Consider the following 27594-nt stretch of genomic DNA (forward strand, 5'->3'; position numbering starts at 1 on the left):
TGGTTGCGTGCGCATCATCTGGGGCGGGACTTCCGGAGTTCCTTCCTGTCTTTGGGGGTCTCTCTGGACGTTTAGGAGTTCCGGGCTTAAACGCCGCTTGGCGGGCATGGAGGTGACCGAGCGAAAAAGCAGGTGGAGAGGCTTAGGGATGAGCCCAGCTCAGGTGGGTGATGTGTCTCCCAGGGCCCCACCCGGTGGTGCGCCCGTTCAATTCCCTGCCCGTCAGCCCCAGCGCCCAGAACAGAAGGCGGCCTTGGGAGGGGTCCCCTTTCAGCCCGTGGACTGGGGTGAGGGAGAGAGTTCCCTCGGGGGGTCCCCGGTGCACGGCTTGCAGGTGCTACGGAGTCGGCAGCTTTGGGGACACCTGGAGTCTCTTGTGTCGTGGACAGAGGGGGAGGAGTTGTCTCACCTGAAACGGCAACCTGAGCAGGTGGAATCCATAGAAGGTTGTGAAGGGAATGGGGATGGGAGAACCGTATCCAGAGTTAGAAGTTAAAAATTGGGAGAACGGGATGAGAATGGAGGCAGGGAGACTGCTGAGGAGACCACCGCGATAGACCCCAGGAGAATTATGGCAGGGGCTGGGCCAGGAAGGTAGTGCGACATTGGGAGATGGAATGAGATTCTGGAAAAATCTCAAACTTGGAGGAAACGGGATTTCCTGCTGCATAAAATACGGTTGTAAGCAAAAGTAGGGAATGAAGTACCATCCAAGTTTTTTGCCTGAACATCTGATAGTGGGGAGATGAGTAAGTCAGCGCGAGGAGCAGGTTCAGGGGGAAGATCATGAGTTGTATTTGGACATGTTGATCCTGACATGTATCAAGATGGAGATGTCACCAAATGGAGATACCATATGTGGAGGTGAACATATAGTCTGAAAGCAGAGGAAGGGGACAGGGTTGGAAATATCAAAGGCATGGAGGGTGTGGATTGGACCAGGGCATGGCCTGGGGATCAGATTGAGGAGGGAGTCTTAAGAGTGTTACTTGAGATGGGCCCTGTGGTGAGGGAGGGGAGGGCTGAGAGTTGGAGGGCAGGGCATGAGGGCTGGTGCTGGCATCCCTGATGCTCCCTCCAGAAAAGAGCAGACCTGACATAGGAGGGATTCTGGGATATGTCTGTAGAAAGGGAGGCCTGGATGGAGTAAGGAGCTTTCCTTCTGTAGAGCCTGAAGTGTGTGCTGGTGCGGATTCTCCACTTGCAGGCTCTGCCAACCCTCAGGGCCACTCAGCCAGTGTGTCCCAGACAAGGGCACTGCCAACTCACCTCCACCTCTCAAGGCAAGAGGGATGATCAACTGCTTCGGTCAAGGGTCCCCAACAAGCTCTGTTTTGAGGATTATTTAGTGATAGGCCTGGTGCTGAATGGACTAATAGCTGACCTGCCTGCCCAGCCCCTCCCCATGACTCATTAACTTAAGAATGTATGAAAACTAATTTAAATACTAATTAATCAACATTCCTCTAAATACATACAGGCAATTAGAAATGACCTGTTCACTCAGTTAAATTTATGCAAACACTTTTTAAATGGCTTGGCATTGATTTACCTCTAGGTATTTGCTTACAATGCAAAGTTCTATATATGACATCCTCTGAAATCTTAAAAAGCAGTAAAAATGAAGACCCTAAGTTTCAAAACTCTGCTGCTTCACTTGCACTGAAAATATGTACAAAACTATTGATCCTATGTACAATCATAGCTGATACATGGTATGTCCTCCTTACATTAGATCCCTATGAGTTTGGAAGCATTCTTATCTTCATAAACATTTTCTTTTCCCTGAGGCTCAGGGAGGCTTAGTCCTTCTCCAGTGTCACTGAGCTAGTAAGAGGCAGTACTGTTTTCTGAAGAACTGACCATAGACTGTCAGGCTGAGATCCCGTTATACCAGGGCAGGGCAAGGCTGGGGTGGTGGTCCAGCTCAGCTGTAGGGTCCTACAATGCTACCCATTTCTCAAGGCTTTCTTCTTCCTCAGGGTCCCACGGCAGTGGCAGAAATGGTTATGGACCCTGTACAGGTGAGTGGAGGGGTCCTACCTTTCACCCATCCCAATTATCACCCTGATGTTTTTTTCACTCTGATATATATGCCCTCAGGGAATGGTAGCTCCCAAGACTTCTATCCATTCTCCCTCTCTCGCATCTATAGATCATGTGCTTTCACCAAGCCCAGGATCCTATATTTAGTACCAGGTTACATGGAACAGTTCCATTTCTGACAACTGATGGGGTAAGGTGTGGCAGAGTCCTGACTACAGGATGCAGAATATTCAGACAGTTGCATGTGAGACTTAGCTGGGAAGGTCAGGGAACTGCATGTTTCTGTTATATCTAGTGGAAATGGGGAGCTGAGTGAGAATTACACAGGTATGAGGCCTTTAATGATAGCCTGAAGTCCTGAGCCTCTACTGAGGAAGGTGGGTGGTAGGGAAAGTTTGAATCAGAGGAGAAAGGTGCTATGACCTAGCCTAACAGGCTTCCTCTGGCTGCAAATTGGAAGAAAGATGGGGCTGGGGGTACGGATGAGTGAAGGCAGGAATATTTGGAGGGGGGATTTCCTGCAGCAATCCAGATGACTGTTGGTGGTGTTACACAAGAATGCTAGTTGTTGAGATAGAGGATTGGTTGGTTTCTGGATGTATTTTGAACTAGAGCTGCCCATGTTTTATGTAATGGAGAGTGAGGGACTCAAGAAAGTGGGCTGATAGGAAAAATTGGGGATGACTTCAGGTTTCTGGGCTTGTTAGGAAGGATGGATGCCTCATCAACTAAAATGGGCGAAGTCAGCTTTAGGAGGAATTTGCAGGTGGAATAAGGAGAGTCCGTTTTTGTCCACGTCACAAATGTTCCAGAGACACCCAAGGGGAGGTGTTGAGTGGGCACTTTTACACAGAGGGCTGGAGTTCAGAGGATGGATTCAGGATGGAGACAGCCACAACATAGTGGCCCGTGTGTGGACTACGATGAAGCCAAAGGTAAGATTTAGGCGGCATCATTTCTAGTTTATGGTGGTGATGCCATTAGAGGACAAGGAGTGAGAATGAAGGGCCTCAGGACTAAGTCTGTGGGTTGGGTACCTGGCTGGTGGTGATGCGCATCACAAAGACAGATGAGGGAGCAGAGTGTCCTTGTCTGTGCATGACAGCGGGATGTAGGTGTGAGAGTCTTCTGAGGCCAGAGCGAACATGAGATGGATGTTGAGGGAGGAAATGGGATCAGCTAGGAGAGTCGCTAGACTTAGGGTGCAGTCACAGTGTGGGTGGGGAGGTCGGTGTACCTGGGCTTCATGTGAGGAGAGAAGGTGCTGACTGCTTATGGGACAGTTTGTGCAACACGGAAGAGGGAGAGGGCTAAGGGGACATGAGGTCTCACATAAAAAGGGTGGCTGGGGAGGAAGGAAGAAACAGGGCCAGGTGGTGAGACCTTCTAAGAAGGGCTTGGGGCAGGCCCTGGCCCCAGGGGACTTTGGTGTTCAGAGACAGGACTGGGCTGAGATGAATGCTGGATGCATTTCCATTCACTGCCTGGATTCCATGTGCAGAGTGCCCTATAAGGAGGTGAAGGAAGTGCCTATGGTGTGGGCTGGGGCTGTCTGTGGAACTGTCACTGTGGAAGGGTTAGAGTCATGAGGAAGGTGCAGTCCAACGAGTGAGATGCAGGTAAGGAGGAGTGTGAATGGTTGGCCCTGGGCCCTGGCACTGGGCGCTTGAGGACAGGGACGAGTCTGAATGTGTCTGAGGGTCAACACCTGGGGAACCCCAGGGAAACTGTGTGGCAGGAGAGGGGTAGGGCCATGCATGCAGTTCCACACCTTAGATGGTGGTTTTCTGCTCCCTCCCCCATGTGTTTTATGCTGTGTGCCGGACACAATGATCAATGGTAATAAGGAGAGAGCAGGCACTGGTGCCACTGGGACCTGGTATATATTCCATGGTGGGACGTGTGGGAGGAGGATGAGCAGGGATGGATGTGTAGGGGGAGGGCTGAAGGTCCTGGAAAGGGAAGTGCATCAGTGATTGCACCCACAGGATTTTAACTAGTGGAGACGAGTGAGTCGTGATACAGAGAGGCCAAGGACATTAAAAGACAGTTTTATTACTTATATTTCCCAAGAGGAGAAGGTACACTATGTAACAGAACTACCTCTAGAAGCACCAGATTCGGTCAGGAGGCGTGAGCACAAGCTAAGGGACACCAAAGGTCAGAGCCTTTATTAGACTTTTGAGGGAAATGCAGAGAGGATTGGATGAAAATTTATGGGTGACTAGTTTGTATAATTCTGTGTACCTGGGGTATGGGAACTGTCCCCAGCTGTCTGTTACCTGGCCCTGGGCTGCTTTAGGGCAGGGGAAATACTGACCTGGTTCGTGAGAGTTAGTTAAGGAGTTGGTTGAGAGTATGGGCTCTGGATTGCAAGGGAGATGTAAACAAATTTGGGCATTAGTTTAGCCCTGTAATTAATGGATGGCAAATAGATAAATACAGAATCCACAAAAATATAGTTAAAACAAGAAGCTGTCCATGAACCAAACTCTTCCAATTTTGGCAGGACCATGTGGTCTTTGAGGACGTGGCTGTGTATTTCTCCCAGGAGGAGTGGGGCCTCCTTGATGAAGCTCAGAGACACTTGTACCATGCTGTGATGATGGAGAACTTTGCACTTGTGACCTCCCTAGGTAAGGTCCACAAGCTCAGCCAGTTCCCTGAGCTGTGCTCTGTTCTTTCCCTTTTCCCAGGGGGCAGCTCTGTACTCCCCACACTGAGACCACGGATACTGCTTCCTTTCCTGGTTTCCTGGCATATGTGTTGTTGGTGCCGGGGCTGGACTGTGTGTACAGTGTCATTTTTCTCTGCAGGGAGCCCCATCTCTTCTACTCTGAGTCCTTCCAAGATAGAGCTCAGGAGTCAGAAATCTAGATTTTGTCTGAGACTCCTTCAGACTTGGCCTGTTCTTGGTTGGGTCCTCAGTCTAGATGCTTGGACTCTTGTTGTGCCAGGCTTAACCCATTCCTCTTGCTGACATTTCTTAGGGCCTCCTGTGCCAGGAATTTTAGCACCAACCTAGTTACTAATTTGGGGAACCACTGATTGTCACTAGTCTCCCCTGTGAAGTTCTTATAATTTTAGAAAGCTGGAAGCCCTGCGTTGGATCTCTATCTACGTGTGCTGGCCCCTTCTTTTTCTGTCTTTCATGTAGGACTAGCCTCTTTCAGGTGCTATATCAATGCTCACCTGGAACAATGGGGAGGACTCGGGGTATCTGCTAGTGTGGCCATCACTACATCAATGACAGGAGACACTCAGAAGTACTTGGGCTTGGTGTGAGGTCCTGGGAAAGGTCACATGTCAGAGCTGGGAACCTGTCCTGTGTTCACCATTGATTGATGTTTGGACCAGTGCCACACCTCATTTCTTACTTTTCATTTTTATTTCTTCTGTCACACTCCAGCCACACTTTTGTGACTCTCACATGTGACTTGTCACATGTTGTTTCATTGCTCCCTTTGCAGTGTTCAACATTTGACCTATATGTAAGATGTTGTGAGGTCTGCATGTATCCTTAAATAGTCCTTGAACTTTAGCATTTCTTTTGTATCAAGTATTTCTAGGTCTGGGTACAACATTTGACACAGTGCTCACCTGTCACCAGTAGCCATGGCCATGTTGACTTGGAGGCCTGTCTCTCCTCCCTGCTCTGGTCTGAATGTTTGTGTCCCCACCACGTTCTGTATGTTGAAAACGTCATGCCTAAGGTGACAGTATTAGGAGATGGGGCCTTTGGGGTGATTAGGTCATGCGGGAAAAGCCCTCATGAATGAGATTTGTGCCCTTATAAAAGGGACCCCACAGAGCTTCCTAGTTCCTTCCACCACGTGAGGACACTATGAGAAGTCTGTGACGCAGGAGAGTGCAGACTGATCTATGGGTTCCAGTCTCTAGAAGGGTGAGAAATAAATTTCTGTTCTTTATAAGTCAGCCAATCTGTGGTATTTTGTCATAGCAAAATAAGACTGAGACAGTAACTTTTCCTTCAGTCCTTACCTATTGTCAGGGCTCTCTCATGGGAGCTATGCAGGTCCATCTCTGCACAGCAGACATTCCTCTCTCTGGCTCTAGCCTTCGGTGTGTCATTTCTGATGGGGCTGCCCCTCCTACCAAAATCATCATGGACTTCACCAGCATTTCTCTGCTTACAGGTTGTTGGCATGGAGTCCAGGATGAGGAGACACCTTCTGAGCAAGATGTTTCTGTAGGAGTGTCACCGGTCAGGACTCCAAAGCCAGATCCATCCTCCAGGAAGGCCCAGCCCTGTGAGATATATGGCCCACTCTTGAAAGACTTTTTGCAGCTGCTTGAGCATGACAGAATGTTCTCTGATCCCAGACTATACTTTGGTGGGGCAAACCTTTTCCACACCAGAAGGAGCAGATTAGAGACAAACTTTCCAGAAGGGGTGAGGGGCAGCCTTCATTTCTGACCAACAGCAGCGTTCACATGGCAGAGAGGACCTTGACATGCAACAGAGACAGAAAGGACTTCTCAGGCAGCGCAGGCCTTCTGCAGCAGCCGGCCCCTCACAGTGTGGGGAAGCCACACAGGGACACTGAGTGCAGGGAGGCCTTTGGTAGGGGACAGAGTGATTACAGGTGTACTCAGTGTGGGAGAGCCTTCAGCTGAGAAAAGATGCTTGTTGAGCACCAGAAAATCCACACTGGAGTAAGGCTTTATGAGTGCAGCAAATGTGGGGAATTCTTCAAGTACAATGCTAACTTCATAAAACATCAGAGAATTCACAATGGAGAAAGCCCTTATGAGTGCAGAGAATGTGGAAAATTCTTTAGATATAACTACAGACTGGTAAGACATGAGAGAATTCACACCAGAGAAAGGCCATATGAGTGCAGTGAATGTGGGAAATCTTTCATGTACAGCTCAACATTCATTAGACATCAGAGAGGTCACATTGCAGGAAGGCCTTATAAGTGCAGTGAATGTGGGAAATTCTTTCAGTATAACTCCACACTCATTAAACATCAGAGAGTTCACACTGGAGAAAGGCTTTATTTATAAGTGCAGTGAATGTGGAAAATTCTTTAGGTACAACTCTGCATTCATTAAACATCAGAGAGTCTACAGTGGAGAAAGGCCTTATGGGTACAGTGAATGTGGGAAATTCTTTAGGTACACCTCCACACTCACTAGACATCAAAGAATTCATACTGTAGAAAGGCCTTATGAGTGCAGTGAATGTGGAGAATTCTTTAACTACAAGTCCAAGTTTATTAAACATTGGCAAAATCACACTGGAGAAAGGTCTTACGAGTGCAGTGAATGTGGGAAAGGCTTCAGGTACCACTGTAGACTCATTAGACATAAGACAGTTCACAGTGGAGAGAGGCCTTATGAGTGCAGCGAATGTGGGAAAGCCTTTAGCCATAAGAATGTACTTCTTCAGCATCAGAAAACCAATACTGGAGAAAGGCCTTATGAGTGCAGAAAATGTCAGAAGGCCTTCATTAGGAAGTCCTACCTCATACATCACCAGAAAATCCACAGTGAAAACTATATGAGTGCCCTTAATGTGGCAAACTCTTTAGATACAACTCCAACCTCATTCAGCAGAGAATTCACAGTGGTCAAAAACTTATGAGTTCAGAGAATATGGTAAATTCTTTAGGTACTACTCCAAACTCCTTACACTGGAGGAGCACCTTATGAGTTGATGTTGGAATGGGCCTTATGAGTACAGAAAATATGGGAAATTGGTACAGCTCCCCACTCATTAGGCATCAAGAGTTCACATTGGAGGAAGGCCTTCTGAGTGCAGTGAATGTGGATAAGTCTTTAGGTGAAACGTCAGGTCCATTGCACATCACAGATTTCACAATGCAGAAAGACCTTGTAAGTACAGTGAATATGGGCATATGTTCAGCCAAAATTTCTACCTCATTCACCAAAAATTTCACAACAGGGGGAGTGTTGCAAATGGGGAAAGACTTCAGCAAAATATCTGCTGTAATCTATCCTTAATAGTATCCTAATACAGTATTTTTTTTTTTACATTTTACATTTTTGATTGTGGCAAAATACATGTAACAAAGTTTACCCTCTACGTTTTTGTTTTTGTTTTTGCGGTACACGGGCCTCTCACTGTTGTGGCCTCTCCCGTTGCGGAGCACAGGCTCCGGACGTGCAGGCTCAGCGGCCATGGCTCACGGACCCAGCCACTCCGCAGCATGTGGGATCTTCCCGGACCAGGGCACGAACCCATGTCCCCTGCATCAGCAGGCAGACTCTCAACCACTGCGCCACCAGGGAAGCCCTACCCTCTACCTTTTTAATTGTACAGTTTAGTGTGTTTACAAATTCAAGTATTTGTGCAACTAATCTCCAGAATTCTTTTCATCTTGCAAAAATGAAACTCTATACCCATTAAACAACATCTCTTCCTATGCCCTCTCTATTGGACCTGTCTCTATGAATTTTATTACTCTGGATAATTTATATAAGTGTAATCATACATTTTTCATCTCTTTGTAACTGGCTTATTTAGCTTAGCATAACTTCCCCATGTTGAAGCATTTGTCAGCATTTCCTTCTGTTTTGAGAAGGAATCAGAATTGACCCACCCAAGACATGGGGAAGGGTGCTGATGGAGTCAATACTACCTTGCCAGATATGATTTTTGTAGAGGAAGAGATTTAGATTTTCTTAACCCCTTTATTGTTGTACTGACATACAATAAACGGCATTTATTAAAAATGTAAGATGTATTTTCACATGTGTGCATAATGGGACCATCACCAAAGTCACGATAATAAACATGTCTGTCGTAGAGTTTCCATTGGCCCCTTTGTATTCTCTCTGTCAGCCCTAGCCAACCTGCCATCTCTAGGGAGACATTATAGTTTTTTTTTCTTTTTTCTTTTTTTTTTTTGGCTGTGCCACACATCTTGCGGGATCTTGTTCCCTGACCAGGGATTGAACCCAGGCCCTCAGCAGGGAAAGTGTGGAGTTCTAACCCCTGGACCTCCAGGGAATTCCCAATATAGTTCTTATTTTCTAGTATTTTATATAAATGGAATCCTATAGTTACTCTTTTATGGCTGCTTTCACTAAGTGTATAAATATGTATTTAGTGTTATCCCTTTTGTGTGCACAAAAGCATGGCATCATATAAGAATAAACAAGCCTCTGTTATGTAGTAAAGCTGTGTGTTCTGACAGGCACTTTGAGAAAAAGTTGTTTAAAGTGGGAAAGTGAAGTTTAAGTAAATTTAAATTCAATTTCATAGGAAATTAATATCTTTAAAAATTTTGAACCATGTGCCTCGTAAACAAGCTTCCACCGACACATCTTTCTAGATTTTTCTTATTTGACTTCTTTTTTCTTGTAGTGTCTTTCAGCTATGTCTTTGTGTCATAAAAGTTCTTAGCGCATTTTTAAATCATTAATCATTTTGTTGTGGTTGTGGTAAAATACACATAAAATTTATCTACCATCTTTAAATGTTCAGTGATGTATCTTGGCAGGAGATGGCATGTGATAATTCGCTGTCCTTTAGAGCTAGGCTTCAGATTTTGAAAGAAATCTTAGTAATAAATATCATTTCAATAAAAGTGTTGTTTGCTAGGTTGGAACGCGATCACTGATTATCAAGGCAGGAAAGTTACCTGTCTCCAATTCTTCCTCATGCCCTGTCTGGGGTCTTTTCTTGCATATTCAATATCATGAAACAGCCTCTAAAATTTCAGTCTATTTGACAGTCAACAAGACAGCTGACAACTATGTGTGGACATAGAATGTCATGATATAGTGTGTCTGTTTCGGTGTGTAGATTTGGGAACTTGCTGTAGTTCATAGAGTCTGAAATTACAGGTCCCTAATCTTTGTGGGCTTTTCCAAGACTGCTCTCCAAATCTGGGTGCGATTTAAGAGTAAGCAAGGCCTGTCCCACGTTTGGAGCAGGGAACTCCTTTTCCCAGTGTCCCTGAGGGTGCCTCTTGGCTTTTAATAGGCCAGGTAGGAAGTAACTCATTCTGTGAGAGATAGTAGGTGGTGTTAGCAGCGGAAACTACATTACCCAGAAGTCTCTCCGGTGGGCGGTCGCCGCTGCACAGCCTTGTGGGTAGAGTAGTTTCCACTATGGGTGTGAACCTGTGCTTTCTCAATGTTGGTAGTTCCAGATTGTGGCTAAAGGCCGAGCGAGGGCACGAAGGGCTCTGGGAAATGCGGTTCTTAGGCTGTAAACCCGGCAGGGCTTCTCTGCCTCTTTAAGGCGTTATACCCAGATTTCCTTGGAGTGTAGTCTACGGCAAGTCACAGAAATGTTTAGAGACATATTATTTCAGACTGCATGAATCGCAGCAAATTTCCAAAGACTGCACATAGAAAGGGATCCACCATACCATAATGTTACTTGTCATCCTCTCATAGCTGTCGGCTATCTTGCTGCTTGTCAAAAACACGTACACTCCCGCTTTTCATGAGTTTCAGTAGCTTCGCTCAAGCACAATATAAAAAGCCCCCAGACAGGGCTTAGGATGGTGAACTTGGAGAAGGGATGTCTGGAGGCACCAGAAAGGGTGACGATGTGCACCTGATTCCCACAGAAAACATCCTTCCTGCCTGAATAGTCAGTGATGGTGTTTCAACAACATTGCTATTTAAGATAATATTACTTCATGTCTGAGATATACACCATTTTGGGACTTCCCTGGCAGTCCAGTCGTTAAGATTCCACGCTCCCAATGCGGGGGGCATGGGTTCGATCGCTGGTCGGGGAACTAAGATCTTGAATGCTGCACAGCAGGGCCTAAATAAATTAATTAATTAACTCTGAGGTTACTCCATTTCTTTTAAGAAATGTGAAACCTCTCTAAAAGAACAGGGACTTATCACATGCCATCTTCTGCCAGGACAGAATATTTCTCTCCTGAGAATTTGACCACGTGTGCAAAGGGGCCATCTTATTCGTGACATAAAGGTTTGGGATTCTGTGATCTCATTTTCTTGCTGGAAAATGGTTTGTCATTTCAACTGTAATTGCAGCAACAGTATACACAGGGAGTTGAGATTATCTCTGGGAAAACAGTTGTTAAATGGATATTACTAAATGTTATTAATAATAATTTTATAGGTTTTCAAGGAAAGTGGCAGAAATGGTTCTAGAGAAATTTATCTGTGAGAGTGGAGAAAAAAAAGGTAAGAAATCAATGAAGTCTGAAAAAGAGTCACTGAGTCTGAGAAGTCAGAGAATGAAGCTGAGATTTCAAGGCTTGCTGAAACCTTAGCCACACTCAGAGTTTGGTTCCAAAATGTGATTTTTTTTTAAAATACTTGAAAACATGATGCATTAACAGCTTGGAGGGAGAGGTAAAGACAATATTTAAAAAGAGTTGCCAGAGAGGTAAAAATGAATAAAGAAGTTGTGCTGTTGTGTATTTACTGATATACAACTGTTCAATGAGCACTAACAAGGATTCAGGTCCAAAAGTAGGTGCATGACAGACATCAGGAATAGGACTACCAGCTGTTCTGCATATAGAGCACACATCCTGTATCCTGTATTGATACTGTCAGAATGCCCTAAATATCCTGTATTTAGCTTTTTACAATATATTACAAAAACTCAGCAGTTAGAGCTATTTTTCTCTCACTGTAATTGGCAGTTAAATCACTTAGTGGCAACATTAGCTCATAAACATAGCCCCAGAAATAACCTTCTGGACAATGCCTTCTGGTCTCTCCTTAGGGTCTGGCTAAGGAAGAACAAAAGAGGGGACTAATAATTAAAGTGTTTATTTTTCATAACAGGAAAGCAAAGACTGTTCTTTAGCCCAATTCCAAAATGTTGAACAAGAAAACATGGTTTTTTAGAGATAACTTCACATAACCTGTGAAAGCCAGCCAGTCAGCAACAGCCTCACCCCAGTAAACTGAAGCTTCTGAAAATTCGCAAATAATTGATAGTCCCAACCTTCTAGAATTCAGCCTATCAGTGTTCAGGCCCCAGTCCTGAAAGACAGCCAATCAGTGACAGCCCCAGCCCCTAGGTAACAACCAATCAGTAAGTGCCTCACTATAGCAACCTTGCTTCTGAAAGTCCTAGTCAACAGTAGTGAGCAAAGTAACACACCTGGAAGTCCATCAATCATTAAACATGCCCATTTCTGAAAGTCTGCCAATTCCTGAATGCCAGACTTCCCAAAAGGTCCTATGAGAACCGCTCTGGCTTTTTTTGAGGTGACTGCCTGACAATTAGAGCAGGCAGGCAAACAGAATGTTCCCCCTCCTTTTTTTTTTTTTTTATCAGATACCAAGTTCAATTCACTGTTAGTTCACAAGTTTGAAAACCTTTCAACGGTTCAACCTGTTAGCAGTTATGAGTTTGGACTTGTAACAGACAAACTGACACACGTGAGATTTCAAAGGCAATGTTTTCTATTCTTGCTGAAATTGCTATTATCTATTTTTTATATTTACTGAATATAAAAATGCAAAATGCAAATATAAATTTTGTGATGGGGCTTCCCTGGTGGCACAGTGGTTGAGAGTCCGCCTGCCGATGCAGAGGACACGGGTTCGTGCCCCGGTCCAGAAAGATCCCACATGCCGCGGAGCAGCTGGGCCCGTGAGCCATGGCCACTGGGCCTGCGCGTCCGGAGCCTGTGCTCCGCAGCGGGAGAGGCCACAACAGGGAGAGGCCCGCGTACCGCAAAAAAAAGAAAAAAAAATTTTTGTGATGAATTTTCTTAAGAGTGGTTATTTATTAAATGTGGTAAAAGTCCTCTTTGAGGTCTCTGAATGATATACAATTGTTCATTCAATATTGAAAATGATGGACAGATGTAAATCAACATTACTAAAGTTAAGCATGAGAGTTATATGATTTCCTCAACTAGTATTAAAGCAAGTGAAAAAGTAATTGTTATGAGAAATTCAGATTAAGAAGGGAAAATAGTAACAGGAGAAGTTGTAAGGAGCTTCCACACTGTATATAATCAGTCCTCCAGCTCACACTACTTTTGAGCCTGTGTCTCACTAATCAACGTTCAATGGACAAAAAGAACAAGATAAAATTGGATGTATCCACTGTAGAAACTATGTTACAACCTATTATGTTTACTGTGGAAGTCCCACTGAAATGTGGTTCACGCTGTCACCGCAAACCCTAGCCTTCCACCAGGTGCAGTACCCACAGATGTCCATGTGCCTTGCTGCTCAAGGGCAACTTGAGTCTATGACGACGTGGTAAATCAGCAGTAGGTCTAAACTCTGCTCTGTGTTGATTTTCTTGGCTTTTTGTTCTCAGTTTGACACGTAGACTTTGTTGATAGTTCCCTGTTGAGATACTTGGGTGAATCAGGCTATTCCTTTTCATACCTTTTTTGATGTCCTTTGAGTTACTGGTTGTTTTTGTTTTTCCTGTGCTGTCTAAAAATGTAGTTTCTCATGAGAATATGAATCACAGGGTAGAACACAGGCACTGCCCTATAAGCCTGTTGTTCAGGCCAGCCTCACAGACCAGTGGGTTTGCAGTTCTCATAGTACTGGAGGCTACATGGACAAACTTTCTTGCAGGTTACCAATAAACCAAATGAGGTCTCCTTCCATCTTAAAACTGTTGTATTGAGAGCTGGGCTATAAGCTAGAGAGAGCATTCTCTCTGGTTTCCGCATGCCAGGGGAACACGATGGGTCTGTGTGGTGAGGAGCCAACCATCAGGTTAGGGACTTGAGGTCCACAAGCATTCCATACCTACTGATCACTGCCTGCCCTCTGGGGTGGTCTAAGTTTAAATCTTCATATTCTTGTTAAAATCCTAATTCTTGTGCCTGTGTTTCTTTTCTTTTTCTTTTCTTCTTTCTTTGTTTGGCTGTGCCAGGTCTTACTTGCAGCATGCATGATCTTTTTAGTTGTGGCATGCAAACTCTTAGTTGCAGCACCAGGATCAAAACCGGGCCCACTGCATTGGAAGCACGGAGTCTTTTTTTAAATAAATAAATTTATTTATTTATTTTTGGCTGTGTTGTGTCTTCATTGTCGCACGTGGGTTTCCTCTAGTTGCAGCAAGTGGGGGCTATTCTTTGTTGCGGTGCACGGGCTTCTCATTGTGGTGGCTTCTCTTGTTGCAGAGCATGGGCTCTAGGTGCACAGGCTTCAGTAGTTGTGGCATGTGGCTCAGTAGTTGTGGCTTGCAGACTCTAGAGCACAGGCTCAGTAGTTGTGGCGCACGGACTTAGTTGCTCCGTGGCATGTGGGGTCTTCCTGGGCCAGGGCTCAAACCCGTGTCCCTTGCATTGGCAGGTAGATTCTTAACCACTGCGCCACCTGGGAAGCCCAGGAGCACCGAGTCTTAGCCACTGGACCACCAGGGAAGTCCCTTCTGCCTGTGTTTCCGAATAGCATAACTGTACCAAAGATGATTTGAGCCTTCAGTGGCCACTCTGGGGGACACTTGATTTGAACAAAAGGGTTAATTTGTAAGACATCTTTGAAAATAAAGGAAATAAGAATTCTCAGGCCCAATGGATAGTATTGTTTCTTAGTATGCAGAGGACTCCAAATTAAATTCTGAAATAAAAGTTACATCACTAAAAGATTCTTTGCCCAAAACTAATGAGCAAGTTGACAAACTCAGCAGGAACAAAGGAGACTTATTCCCCTGTAAAGCCACCCTCTCCTTGTCCTGCAGTAGCCTCCCCCATCCAGCGCTCCCACCCCCTTATCCTTCTGATCTCTCTCCTTAGCACGTCTCCCCCTACTCTCTCCCTTGTTCAGACCCCCTACTGTAACTGAGCAAAAGCTAAACTGACATTGGGTGTTTGCAGCAAAGTAAGGGTTTGTTGCAGGGCACCAATCAAGGCAGTGGGAGACAAGTCTGACACCCACTGCAACTGGGTGTTTGAGTTGTGGGGTTTTAGAGGGGAGGAACAAAGAAGCTGGGGTTAATCGTCTTGTGACGTTTCTTAATCATAGTTTCAGGAATAAGAATGCCTATTGTTTACGAGTCTATGGTCTGGTGGTCCATGACCTGGAAGTTCTGTTAGCTCATCTTGCCCTGGAGAAACACCCCGGTCTGTACATTAACGATGTTATCAACAACGGCAATTTTAGTCATCTGACTCTGGTTGATTAGGGTTCAGTTAGCACAGGACTGAGGTAGAAAGGGACAAGAAAGGGAAGAGAGTTTTGGATAGAGAGGTTAATCATAAACTCAGCAGGGGAACTCAGTTTTAGGGGGACTCAGTTTCATCACCTTTTCCCAACTCTTATAAAACCCCAAATGCCAGTTACCTCTAAATATCCACCCCAGCCATGAGTCAGGCATGCAGAAAATTTTAGAATTTAAACCTTGTACCTGAGCTGAATTAAGAGGTATAACTAAAGATTCTTTTCAACTCAAATAAGACAAGAAAGTAATCATTAAAAAGTTTAGAATTCTTTAGGGTACATCTGACCAAGGTCACCTAACTTACACAACTTTTATACATGGTGGTTGGAAGCTAAGATGCTAAATCAAAGGTGACAAAAGCTGACTGGACTGACCAGGAAGGGACTGACGGGAGTTCTCTTTCCACAATAAGCCTGAGGGTCATAGAAAGTTCAGGAAACTAGGTCCAAGTCTCCTGAAAGCTATACCTGAAGTATTAACAGCAAAAATCCACTGTAATTTAATCATTAAAACAAAAATACTTTTAAACTATAAGAGATTTTCAGGACAGACTAGAAAAAATTCCTAATTTCAACAGTTGGGAGTCACAGAGGTGCTTATGTAAGAGCAGCTGTTTCATGTCATTTTACCAGTGGTGTTAAGTTTGAACTTGGAGACCTAATTCAAAAACAGAACTTAGAATAATTAGACCCTTTAGCTGAACTATAAAACCTGGCAGCTACATATCTACAAGACAGATCTGAGGAAAACATGTGTCCCTGCAGATCAGCAGGGGCTAAGGGGCCCATGTCCCAACCAACCACCTATTGACAAGGACACTTGTAAATATTGTAAATAGAAGGGACACTGGAAAAAAGGTTGTCCCATCTTATGAAGAAAAACCAAGACAAAGAAAACCCCTCAGGGGCTCCCTGCTCCCTATGCAAGGGGCCCGGGTTCGACCCCTGGTCAGGGAACTAGATCCCACATGCTGCAACAAAGATCCTGTGTGCCGCAACTAAATGCCCGGAACAGCCAAATTAATTAATTATTTTAAAAAAGAAAATCCCTCAAATCAGAGCAGTCAGGGTGCTTTGAGGAAGGAAAAGTGGCCAATAACCTGCCATATCCTTTAAGCCCTCAAGATGAGTTAATTATAGATGATCATCCTCATCAATTCCTGGTAAGTATGGTTGCTATTTTTTCTCCATTAAACACCAACAGCTTAGCTCAATCTCTTCCCAAGAGTGGAAGGTATTTCAAATAACCCACAGATTTTCCCCATTTCAACTGAAAAAGCCATTGACTGAAAAAGCATTGACTGAAAAAGCATTGACTGAAAAAAGCCATTGACTGAAAAAGCAAAAGCATTCTTCCCGCTCTGTGATACCATCCCTGCAAATTTAATAGAAAAAGTTATTAAACTGTCAAAATCCTATAGGTAAAAGAAGAAATTACAAGGAAAATGTTACAAACATAAATATTTTGAACTAGATGAAGATAAAAATGTTACGTACAAAAAATTGATATGCTACAACTAAATTAAATGATTAGAGGGAAATTATAGCTTTAAAAAGCTTATTACAGGGCTTCCCTGGTGGCCCAGTGGTTGAGAATCCACCTGCCAATGCAGGGGACCCAGGTACGAGCCCTGGTCTGGGAAGATCCCACATGCCACAGAGCAACTAAGCCCGTGCGCCACAACTACTGAATCTGTGCTCTAGAGCCTGCATGCTGCAACTACTGAAGCCCGCACACCTAGAGCCCATGCTCTGCAACAAGAGAAGCCACCATAGTGAGAAGCCTGTGCACTGCAATGAAGAGTAGCCTTCGCTCACTGCAACCAGAGAAAGCCCACGCAGAGCAACAAAAACTCAATGCAGCCAAAAAAAATTAAAAAAAGAAAAGCTTATTACAAAAGAAGAATGATGTCAATAACCTAATATTCCATATTAAGAAACCTGGAAAATAAGACCAAACTAATCCCAAAGCAAGGATAAGAAAGGAAATAAAGAATAGAACAAAACACGGAAACAGGAAACAGAAAAATTTTTTTAAAAATCAATGAAAGAAAAAATGTTGGTTGTTTCAAAAGATCAACAAAATTGACAAAACTCTAAGTTGGCTCACAAAAAAAGAAGACAACAAACTAACAAAGTCAGGAATGAAGACACTACAGAAATTAAAAGTATCATAAGGGAATATTATAAACAATCCTATTCCTCCCAAATTAGACAATTAAGTTAAAATGGACAAATTCCTAGAAGACACCAATGATCAAATCTGACATAAGTAGAGAATGTATATAGGACTATACAAAGTAGTTTTTATTGAAAATCTTCCCACAAGAAAATTCCAGGCTCAGGTGCCTTCACTAAGGAATTCCAGCAGCATTTAAAAAAGAAATATCACTGATCCTTCAAAAACTCTTCCAGAAAAGAGGAGGAAACACTTCCCAACTTATTCTATGAGATCAGAATTACTGTGATACAGCAGCAGTCCCCAAACATTTTGGCACCAGAGACTCGTTTTGAAGAAGACAATTTTCCAATGGACCGGGTGGGAGGGCTGTTGGGGGGGGGGTGGTTCAGGCGGTAACACGAGCCATGGGGAGCAGCAGGTGAAGCTTCGCTCCCCGGGTGCCCTCCCGCAGCTCGCCTCCTGTGGTGCAGCCCGGATCCTAATAGGCCACGGACCGGTACCAGTCCACGGCCCGGGGGTTGGGGACCCCTGTGATACAGAGGTATCAGAAGAAAACAAATATACAAACTCATTATTGTTCATCTATATAGATGTAAAATACATTAACAAAGTATCAGAAAACTGTCTCTGCAACATATACAAAGGATTATACAACATGATCCAGTGGGATTTGTCCCAGGAAAGGCAAGGTTGGCTTAACATTTGGATATCAATTAATGGAATAAACCATATAAATAAAATAAAAGACAACAAGAAAAAACCCCCCAAAGCCACACGATGATTATCACAATAAATGGAGAAAACTGGAACAGAGAGTCTAGAAATACATCCATGCTAATACAGTCAAGTGATCTTTGAAAAGGGAGCAAAGGCAAAGGAATGGAGAAAGGATAGTCTTTTCAACACATAGGGCTTTAAAAAAGTGACCCAGACACAGATCTTACACCTTTCACAAATATTTTCACAAAATGGATAATAAACCTAAATACAAAACTATAGAATAGGGCTTCCCTGGTGACACAGTGGTTAAGAGTCCGCCTGCCGATGCAGGGGACACGGGTTCGTGCCCCGGTCCGGGAAGATCCCACATACTGCGGAGTGGCTGGGCCTGTGAGCCATGGCCGCTAAGCCTGCGCGTCCGGAGCCTGTGCTCCACAACGGGAGAGGCCACAGCGGTGAGAGGCCCGCGTACCGCAAAAAAACAAACAAAAACAAAAACAAAAACTATAGAATACCTAGAAGATAACACAGGAGACAATGAAGACCTTGGGTTTGGCAATGAGTTTTTAGATACAACACCAAACCACAATCCATGAAAGAAAAACCGAGTATTTTGGACTTGACTAAAATTTAAAAGTTCTGCTCTGCAAAAGACACTGTTAAAAGAATATTGAAAGATATTCGTCATATGTCGTTAGGGAATTGCAAATTAAAGCAACAAAAACATACTGTTACTACACACCTATGTGAATGGCAAAAATCGAAAACACTGACAACACCAAATGCTGACAGGGACATGGAGCAACAGAACTCTCACCTACTGCTCATGGGAATACAAAATGATACAGCCACTTTGGAAGACAGTTTCTTACAAAACTAAATATACTCTTACTATATGACCTAGCAAATCATGCCTTGGCTTGAAACCAAACAAACTGAAATCTGAGGTCTACAAACTTATGTCCTCCTACACACAATGCATATTGCAGGTTTATTCATAACTGCCAAAACTTGGAAGCAATCAAGATGTCCTTCAGCCAGTGAATGGATAAGCAAACTGTTACATCCATACAATGGAATGTTATTCAGTGATAACTTATAAGCAAATCTTCACAGCAGCTTTATTTGTAACAGCCAAACGCTGGAAATAACCCAAACATCCACTAACAGGCAAATGGATAAAAAACCAATTGTAGTATATCCATACAATGGAATAATACTCAACAATACAAATGAACAATTAATACATGCAACACGATGGCTTAATCTCAAAATAGTTACGGTTAGTGAAAAATGTCAGAGTCCCCACTCCCCAGAAAGTATATACCATGATTCTATTTATATGAAATTCTAGAAAATGCTTGCTATTACTTGTGAACTGTGGGAAAGGGGGCCAGAAAGGACTGGGAGGAAAGGATTATAAAGGGATACAAGGAATCTTTTGGTTGTGTGGGATATCTCCATTATCTTGATGGTGTGGTCTCATCAGTATTTACACATGGTGAAACATAACACGTTTTACACTTTACATATTCAGTTTATTTCATGTCACCATACCTTAATGAAGATGTTAAGAACTAAATGTTCCCTATGAAAACCCATATTTACCATTCCTCTTGGAAAGTCACATCTGCCAACTGTTCTGGTTCTAGCATATCCCTCTCCCCACAGTTTAGGGGGATTAGCCCTGCCTCAGTATCAGCAATGAAGTCCACGTCCACTTCAGTCACTAGAAATGTTGGCTGGGTCAGAGAAGCCTGATCCCTGGATCTCTCATCAGTGCTGGGGTTCCTGCCTGTGCAGTGATGGCCATAACATCAACAGCCCAGGGAGGTACAGGAATCCACAAATCTTTAGATTATTTACTGTAACAGTGCATTGGCCGCAGGAGACTCAGACATCTGAAGGTCCTGAGAATTTCTGTACACTTTCATGCCATACAGCCAAAATCACATGGATGTTTATAGATGCCACTGTTAGAATAGACACACATCCTCTCACTAGCCACAGTCATCCCCACTCCATTATATCAGTGTTTCTGTACCAACTATGATTCCTACCTTGCCCTAAAGGGCTAAAGCCTTCCAGTCAATGATACTTGCCTATGAGATTCTGGACATCAGGGACTGGCTCCTGTACAGGTCCAGGAGACAGAAATCCCTCAAAAGTGCTGGGGAATATGGGATATTCCCTAGGAACAAAGGACCCAATTCATGTTGCTTCCACAAGTACTGGAGATTTCCACACCAACTGTGCCCTCCTCAGAATGAACTCTGGGCTCACAGTAAATCCTGACTTCGAAGCCACAGGATTAGGTGCATAAAGCTCTTCAGACTTTTCTAGCAAGCCTTGGGCAACAATGCAAACTAGGCCAGACTAGACTGAGAGCTGTTCTCTACCACCCTGCTGTCCCTTCTGAGGCACATAACATTGGTGTCAACATAAGGTGTTCCTCCCTCCATGTCAGTAAAACCCAATTTTTTCTCAATCCATTAGACACAATGAACTGACCTCCCGTGAGTAAAGACTGCCACAGCAGGCCTTTATCACTGCACAAACTAGAGTAGCACAGACAGGGAGTTCCAAAGTTGGGTGACTTGGGAGTAAGATAAATAAGTCACAGCTATCATGTGACAGTCAACATTGTCCAGGAAGAAGTGAAATCGTGTCTGGAAATCCCCAGTAGACTCTGGTCCTTTCGGCCAGAGCTAGATCATGGTCACTCAGTACCCAGTCATGGGGAAGGAAATGAGGACCTTCTGTGCACTCAGAACATTCACAATCCCCTAGAGGGATCAGGAGAGACAGCACAGGGCTCCACCTTTCCTGAGCATATTGGAGTAACTGACAGACACTGTGGGAACTTAACAGCAATGAGATGGCTTCCACCACAGGCACTGGCAGTGATATAACTGTCAAGAGCCCTGGACAGTTGAGGAAGTGCAATGCACCTCATGAGAGCTTCTCACCTATGTGGTACTTATCGGGAATCTCCCTGGGGTGGATGTACGATTGTACAAGGTTGACCTGCTGGCTCCCTCACAAAGGGCACTCACAGAGCTCTTCTCTGGTGTGAGTCCTAATACCTTGAACAAGGATACAGCACATTTTCTGCATTCATAGGGCCTTTCTCTAGCGTGAACCTTCTGGCTGCTAAACATGTGTAACAGATGCAGCTAAAGGGCCATCAAAACTGTTGCATTCATGAGGCCCTTCGCCAGTGTGAACTTTCTGGTGCCGAACAAGATGGGAGCTTCTGCTATAGGCTTTCCCACATTCACTGCACACGTAAGGCTTCTCTCCAGTGTGAACCCTCTGGTGAAGGATGAGGCTAGAGTTGCGGCTAAAGAATTTCCCACATTCACTGCACTCATAAGGCCTTGCTCCAGTGTGGACTTTCTTGTGCTGAACAAGGTGGGAGCTACTAATGTAGGCTTTCCCACATTCACTACACACATAAGGCCTTGCTCCACTGTGAACCCTCTGGTGTAGAATGAGGCTAGAGTTGTGGCTAAAGCATTTCCCACATTCACTGCACTCATAAGGCTTCGCTCCAGTGTGAATTCTCTGATGCACAATGAGGTTGGAGCTATGGCTAAAGAATTTTCCACATTCGCCACACTCATAAGGCCTTTCTCCGGTGTGGATTTTCCGGTGCTGTACAAGCGTGTCTTTACGGCTGAAGGCCTTTCCACACTCACTGCACTCATAAGGCCTTGCTCCAGTGTGAATTATCTGGTGCTGAACAAGTGTGTCTTTGCAGCCAAAAGCCTTCCCACATTTGCCACACACATAAGACCTTGCTCCTGTGTGGACTCTCCTATGTTTAATGAGGCTGGAGTTATGGCTAAAGAATTTTCCACATTCTATGCACTCGTAAGGCCTTGCCCCAGTGTGAATTCTCCAGTGCTCAATAAGGTGAGAGCTTTGGCTAAAGAATTTCCCACATTCACTGCACTCATAAGGCCTTTCTCCCGTATGAAATCTCTGGTGCTGAACAAGTGTGTCTTTACGGCTAAAGGCTTTTCCACATTCAGTACACTTATAAGGCCTTTCTCCGGTGTGAATTCTCTGGTGCTGAACAAGGTGGGAGCTTCTGCTGTAGGCTTTTCCACATTCGCTGCAGTCATAAGACCTTTCTCCAGTGTGGACTCTCTGGTGTTGTACAAGCGTGTCTTTGCGGCTGAAGGCCTTCCCACATTCACTGCATGTATATTGTCTTTTCCCATTGTGAAATTTCTGGTGGGTTTTTAGGTGAGACAGGTGAATGAAGGCCTTTCCACATTCCTTACACACATGTGATGTTTCTCCACTATGAATTTTTGTGTGATGAATAAGAACTGATTTCTCCTTGGACAGATTTCCACATGGTAGGCACCTAAAAGCTCGCACTTCAGCCTGAGTTATCTGGTTGTCAAGGAGAGTGAAGGTGTTCAGGAACGTTTTCCCATTGTCACTGCAATTGAGAAGCATCAGTTCATCATGGTCTCCCTGGTGTCGCCCGAGTCTGGAGCTTTGTGGAAAAGGCTCCATGAACTCGGCCTTTTTGCATGGACTCATTCCATTGTAAGTGCTTTGGTACTGGAACAGGTCAGAGCTACCTGGCAAGTCCATCCCTTCCTCCCTGCAAGTAAAAGGTCTCCCTAACATGTGGACAGCACAGCTCTTCACAAGTGAGGCCCCATCATCACCCCTTCTGACAGGATTCTTCCCACTATATTGCTTCTGGTGCTGATAAAAGTTTTCACTGAACAGGAATCCTTGCCCACAGGGGTCACATGTGTACAGTTTCTGTGCAGGGCATGATCCCTGGTGTTCAGCCAGGTGCAAAATGTCTTTCAAGAGTGGGTCACATATCTCACACGGCTGGGCTTTCTGGATAAATGGACATGACTCAGGAGTCCTGACCTCTGACACTCCTTCTACAAAAACGCTCTGCTCAGAAGGGGCCTCCTCATTGTCTGCTTCACACCAACAACCTGAAATCAAAGAAATTCTAGTGAAGGACATGTTGACTTTGGTGGGAAGCAGCAACTCCATCACATAGGTATGTGTGACATACCAATGAATGAGTCCACTGGCTTTTGGCAGGATGAGGGAGCCAGGATCAGGAAGGGCTCACTGTCAGTCATAGGCCTCTAAAGATCACAGTATGAAGGAACTCTAACGATGGGTAAAGACACAATGATGTTGGACAGTACTAGAAGTAGAGGCGAGGTCTCCAACTCACTCCTCTACAAAAGCGTTTCAGCAGGGCCTCGGATGCTGGTGTCAGGTGAGCTCTGTGCAGAAAGCTGTGTCCAGGCCCAGGAAAATCTGATTGCAAGTAAGTAGCTGGTTCTTAAGGACTACATATGGATATGTGCACAACTCATGACACATTATAGTAGCCAGTGTTGCTGAGCACTGTGGACGAAGAATGAGTGAGAGACATGGAGGCCAGAGAGGTGGGGAAACAGCCAAGGGATGGAAGACAGAAATGTCAAGTGCCAAGAACGGGGAAGGAAAGGGAGAAGTGAGGTACTGCTATGTGCCTTGGCAAGAAAACACTGGTGAACACAAAGCAGGTTGATGGTACGATGTGAACCCAGCCCTAAGATCGCTCTCTTTCAGCTCCCATGCAGCAGGGCCAGGCCCTCTCTGGCCTCTCTCACTGTGGCTGGAGTCAAGGCTCCCTGTCAGGAACCCGGGGCTTCCTGTCCCTCTCCAACTGGAAAACTACATGTGATCAGGAAGATGGAAGTTGTAAAAAAATCATAGGGCAGATGGGTGGCCCAGGTAGACCCATTCCACAGAGAAGAAGAGAATATGTTTTTAAAAAAGGAGAGAGAGAAAAACCCAAAGGAGGATTTGGCGGAACATCCCTGTGTCTGCCACAAGCAGTGACCATGTCAGTACCTACAATTCCTGGCATAGTCATGCCCCAGGAAATCTCAGCCAGAGGACAGGGGCAGAACATGGACACAGAGGCATCATGGATCTGGAAGTGCCCAACCGGGGCAGAATCTGTGAAGCAGACTGAAAGAGCCCTGAACTCCTAGCCTGATCCTGAAAGACTTTGGGCAGAGGTGTTGGGACTGCTCAGCGAGGGAGGGGACACCACACACGGCCCAGCCTCGGCACCCACAGTGCCTACTCTGGGAACCAAAGAAGGGAAGGAGAAGAGTCACTGATCTGGCTGGACCGAAAGACCTGCCCCAAAGGAAGTGGGGAAAAAGCAAACCCCAAGGACACTGGAGTGGGCATGAGGGCCTGTGGAAGGCAGCCTCTCCGATGGCCCCCAAGAATGCCTACCTCCCAGTATTCCCGCCCCTGTGTAGGCCGCTTCCCTTGACCATAGGCGGGACTGATTGACCCATTTGAATAGGGCAAAAATGATGGGATCATTTTCTCCAAGTCAGGTTAGAAAAAGACCAGTCATCATCCTGGACATTCTCTCTCGCACACTTGCTCAGAGAAGGCACGTTATGAGGTGCACTACATGTTATGAGGTGCACTACAGAAAGGCCACCATGACAAGGAACCGAGGGAGGCCTCTGACCAACAGCCAGTTGGAACTAATTCTCACAGTTCAACAAGCCGCAAGACACTACATCTTGGAAACACAAAACATGAGTGAATTTGTAAGTGGATTCTTCCTGAGAATGGCCTTTAGATGAGAACACAGGTTTGGCTGACAGCTTGACTGAAACCTCATGAGAGACCCTGAGTCAAAAGCACCCAGGTAAGCTGTGACGAGCAAGGTTCCTGATACGCTGAAAGTTACATAACGCATTTTAATTGTTTTAAGTCACTAACTTTTGGAGTAATTTGCCATGTACCAATAGATAACTGAAACAGGGACTTACCCAGCGAGGCCACAAGTGCAAAGTTCTCCAGCATCACATCACGGTACAGGAGTCTCTGAGCTTCCTCAAGGAGCTCCCACTCTTCCCGGGAGAAGTACACGAACACATCTTCGAAGGTCACACAGCCCTGCCACGATGGGGACAATTGAGCCCACGGACAACAGGACTCCCCAGTCTACCCATTAACCTATCCCACCCCGGTCCTCCCCAGCCTCCCAATTCAGAGGCGATACTAGGCCTTGACACAACTATTGCCTGCTCTCTCCTGTCCCTCTGATCACTGTGTGCAGCCCAGAGCAGAACCAGGCAGGTGGGCAGATATATATTATATAAGCTATGGGTCTTGCATGAAGGGCACAAAACACTCTCCTGCTGCCATCCTCAAGAACATGCCTCCCAGAAACAACTAAGGCCATCAGGTCACACTCCTCCCAACATGTGTCACTCTGAACCACACTTTCCTCATATCTGGGACCACACCCCATTAACACTGACAAACTTCTGATCCACAACATATGCACCTCCAAGGCAACCCCCACTCCTGAAGCCACTCTGCATACAGTATCCAGGAAGTACTCATGTCTTTATGACAGGCACCACTGCCACCCAGGTGCCTGAGCACGATGCCAAGTCCTCAGGAACCAGTTTCCACTTTCTTTGCCACCATCAACACTTATGTGGACTATTGCAGTAAGCTCCTCCCTCATGCCCACACTCCATTCTCAATTAGAAAGCAGCCAGAGGGAGCCTGTTAAGATCCGATTCAGAGCATCTCTCTTCTGCTCCAAATCGTCAATGTTTTTCAACACCATCAGAATAGAAACCCAGCTCCTCAGCCTGCCATTCTTGCCTGACTCCTGGCCCTTTTCCCAATGGACATAATGAAGACCTGTGGTTCCTTGAGGACTCCCAACTCAATCTTACCTCCAAGCATTTACACATGCTGTTCCTGGGTCTAATACACCCTTCCAGTCCTCATCCCATTGGCTACCAGAAGCAGGAACCTCTTCATATAACTGTTGGCTTAGATTCAGGATACTGGGCTAGAGAGGACCCCTCCTTTAAGGCCCCCAGACTCAAGTGCAGGGAGAGGGACAGGTGAAGAGTCCCAGAATCTCACTATGTCTCATCAGAAAATCTCCAACGACCCTAGTTTAAAAACATATACAAAATCCATACACCTCTCTAACCTCCACTGCCACCACTCTGGTCCACCTACCATCAACACTCATCTGGACTATTGCAGTAGACTCCATCCTGGTCTTCCTGCCCACCCTCAGGCTTCCCCAATCTTTCCACTCTGCTACAAGAGGAAGCCTGTTAACACCTATGTCAGATCACCTCCCTTCTCTGTTACAAACTTTCTATGGCTCCCGCCACCATAGAAAAGAGGCCGAGCTCCTCAGGCTGCCATTCCAGGCCTGATCCCTGACTGCCTGCTCTCTATTCTCACCAAACATAACAGAGACCTGCAGTTTCCTGAACACTCCTAGTTCATTCTCACCTTCAAGTGTTTGTACCAGATGGCTCCTGGGCCTTGGAAACCATTTCACGCCTCATCCCATCAACACTGGGAAAGGGAACCTCGCCACATATCCACCGTCAAGGACCGCCCTTCACCGCCTTTATACTCAAGAAAAGGGAGCGATGAAGGCGAAGTGCTGAAAGCCCTAGAACACACCATCCCTTACACCTGAAGCGGTGAGGGCTCGAGGGACCCTCCACTCACCTGAGCCAGGTCCATAAGCGTCGCGGCCGCCATGGGATCCTCTGAGCAGACCCGGTTCGAGAAACTGGCGACTGGAGCGGGCTCTGCGGGAGCAGCCGAACGCCCACCCCACACTGGGCGAAGTGGCCTCGGGACGACTATCGCACTCAGAGCCCCAGGCTCCCCCTTGTAAAAAGGCGCTCAGGCTCAGGGTGCCGCCTCTGGAAGCGGACGAGGACGGAGGGCGGGTGAGAAGGCCTCGGGAAGAGCGCAGCCCCGGCTGACACCTCCGCGCAAGACGGCCCGTAACACGACGGGGACCATGGATCCTAACAACGGCGCGGAGGGAGATCCTATCCTTTCTACTGTCCTTCCCGGTTAGCTTCCGAAGAGCCACACGGAAGGCGGACCCCAGCCAGGCCTCCCAGCCTCCACAGCCACTCTAGACAGCCCTGGCGCAAGCAAAAGACGTCACGGCCGCGACGCCGGAAGTCCCGCCTCTGCCGGCAGGGGCGTCAGGAAACGCCCATCTTCCGGACTGTCATTGGCGCAGCGCGGATGCGCCGGGCACAGACTTATGGGTAAAGGAATTTGTGTCCTCTATCCAAGCAGGTAAGGGGTACTTTTCCGGCTCTCCCCGATAGCAGTGCGGAGGCAGGTAGAGGGAGAAAGGTCGGGGAGGAATTGGGTCGCGGAGGGCCAGAGCTCTTCTTAAAGGCGACGCGTCCAGATTTCCGTGGTCACCTGTGACAAAGCCGCGTCCCCCGCCGTCTCCAGCAGGTGGACCATTCTTTCATCCTGGGAGAACTGCTTCACCTCCGAGTTTTGGGGACTGAGATTTAAATTGAACGATGAAGGGAATTCCCTGGCCCTCCAGTGGTTAGGACTCCACGTTTCCAGTTCGAGGGCGTGAGTTTGACCCCTGGTCGGGGGAACTAAGATCCCGCAAACCG

The 27594-nt window shown here is 45.8% G+C and overlaps 2 protein-coding genes across 2 annotated transcripts; one reads left to right on the forward strand and one right to left on the reverse strand.

Moving 5' to 3' along the window:
- The first annotated feature begins 28 nt into the window (after positions 1–28).
- LOC115847978 (zinc finger protein 548-like) lies at positions 29–12595 on the forward strand. The gene is given in 6 exon segments (XM_060288615.1): positions 29–163; positions 1983–2024; positions 4556–4682; positions 6204–6416; positions 6419–7065; positions 7067–12595. Coding segments are annotated over 6 exon segments (1677 nt in total). The 5' UTR covers positions 29–106; the 3' UTR covers positions 7658–12595.
- A 9-nt stretch (positions 12596–12604) lies between these two features.
- Positions 12605–27088, reverse strand: LOC115848066 (zinc finger protein 304-like). Its single transcript, XM_030848385.2, has 3 exons — positions 26663–27088; positions 24934–25060; positions 12605–23064 (listed from the first exon to the last, which is right to left on the reverse strand). Exons 1-3 carry the CDS (start codon positions 26693–26695, stop codon positions 21239–21241), a joined length of 1986 nt encoding a protein of 661 aa, XP_030704245.1. The 5' UTR covers positions 26696–27088; the 3' UTR covers positions 12605–21238.
- Positions 27089–27594: the final 506 nt, after the last annotated feature.

The sequence above is a fragment of the Globicephala melas genome, chromosome 19 (assembly GCF_963455315.2).
Source record: "Globicephala melas chromosome 19, mGloMel1.2, whole genome shotgun sequence".
In the NCBI taxonomy this organism is placed as follows: domain Eukaryota; kingdom Metazoa; phylum Chordata; class Mammalia; order Artiodactyla; family Delphinidae; genus Globicephala; species Globicephala melas.

What these genes read in the sequence shown, in the direction of transcription:
- LOC115848066 (XM_030848385.2), bottom strand. Translation starts at nt 26,695, where the DNA reads ATGGCGGCCGCGACGCTTATGGACCTGGCTCAG. An exon ending in CGCTTATGGACCTGGCTCAG is followed by an intron (nt 25,061 to 26,662) that starts GTGAGTGGAGGG and finishes CCATCGTGGCAG; the next exon opens with GGCTGTGTGACCTTCGAAGA. An exon ending in TGCACTTGTGGCCTCGCTGG is followed by an intron (nt 23,065 to 24,933) that starts GTAAGTCCCTGT and finishes CTTTGATTTCAG; the next exon opens with GTTGTTGGTGTGAAGCAGAC.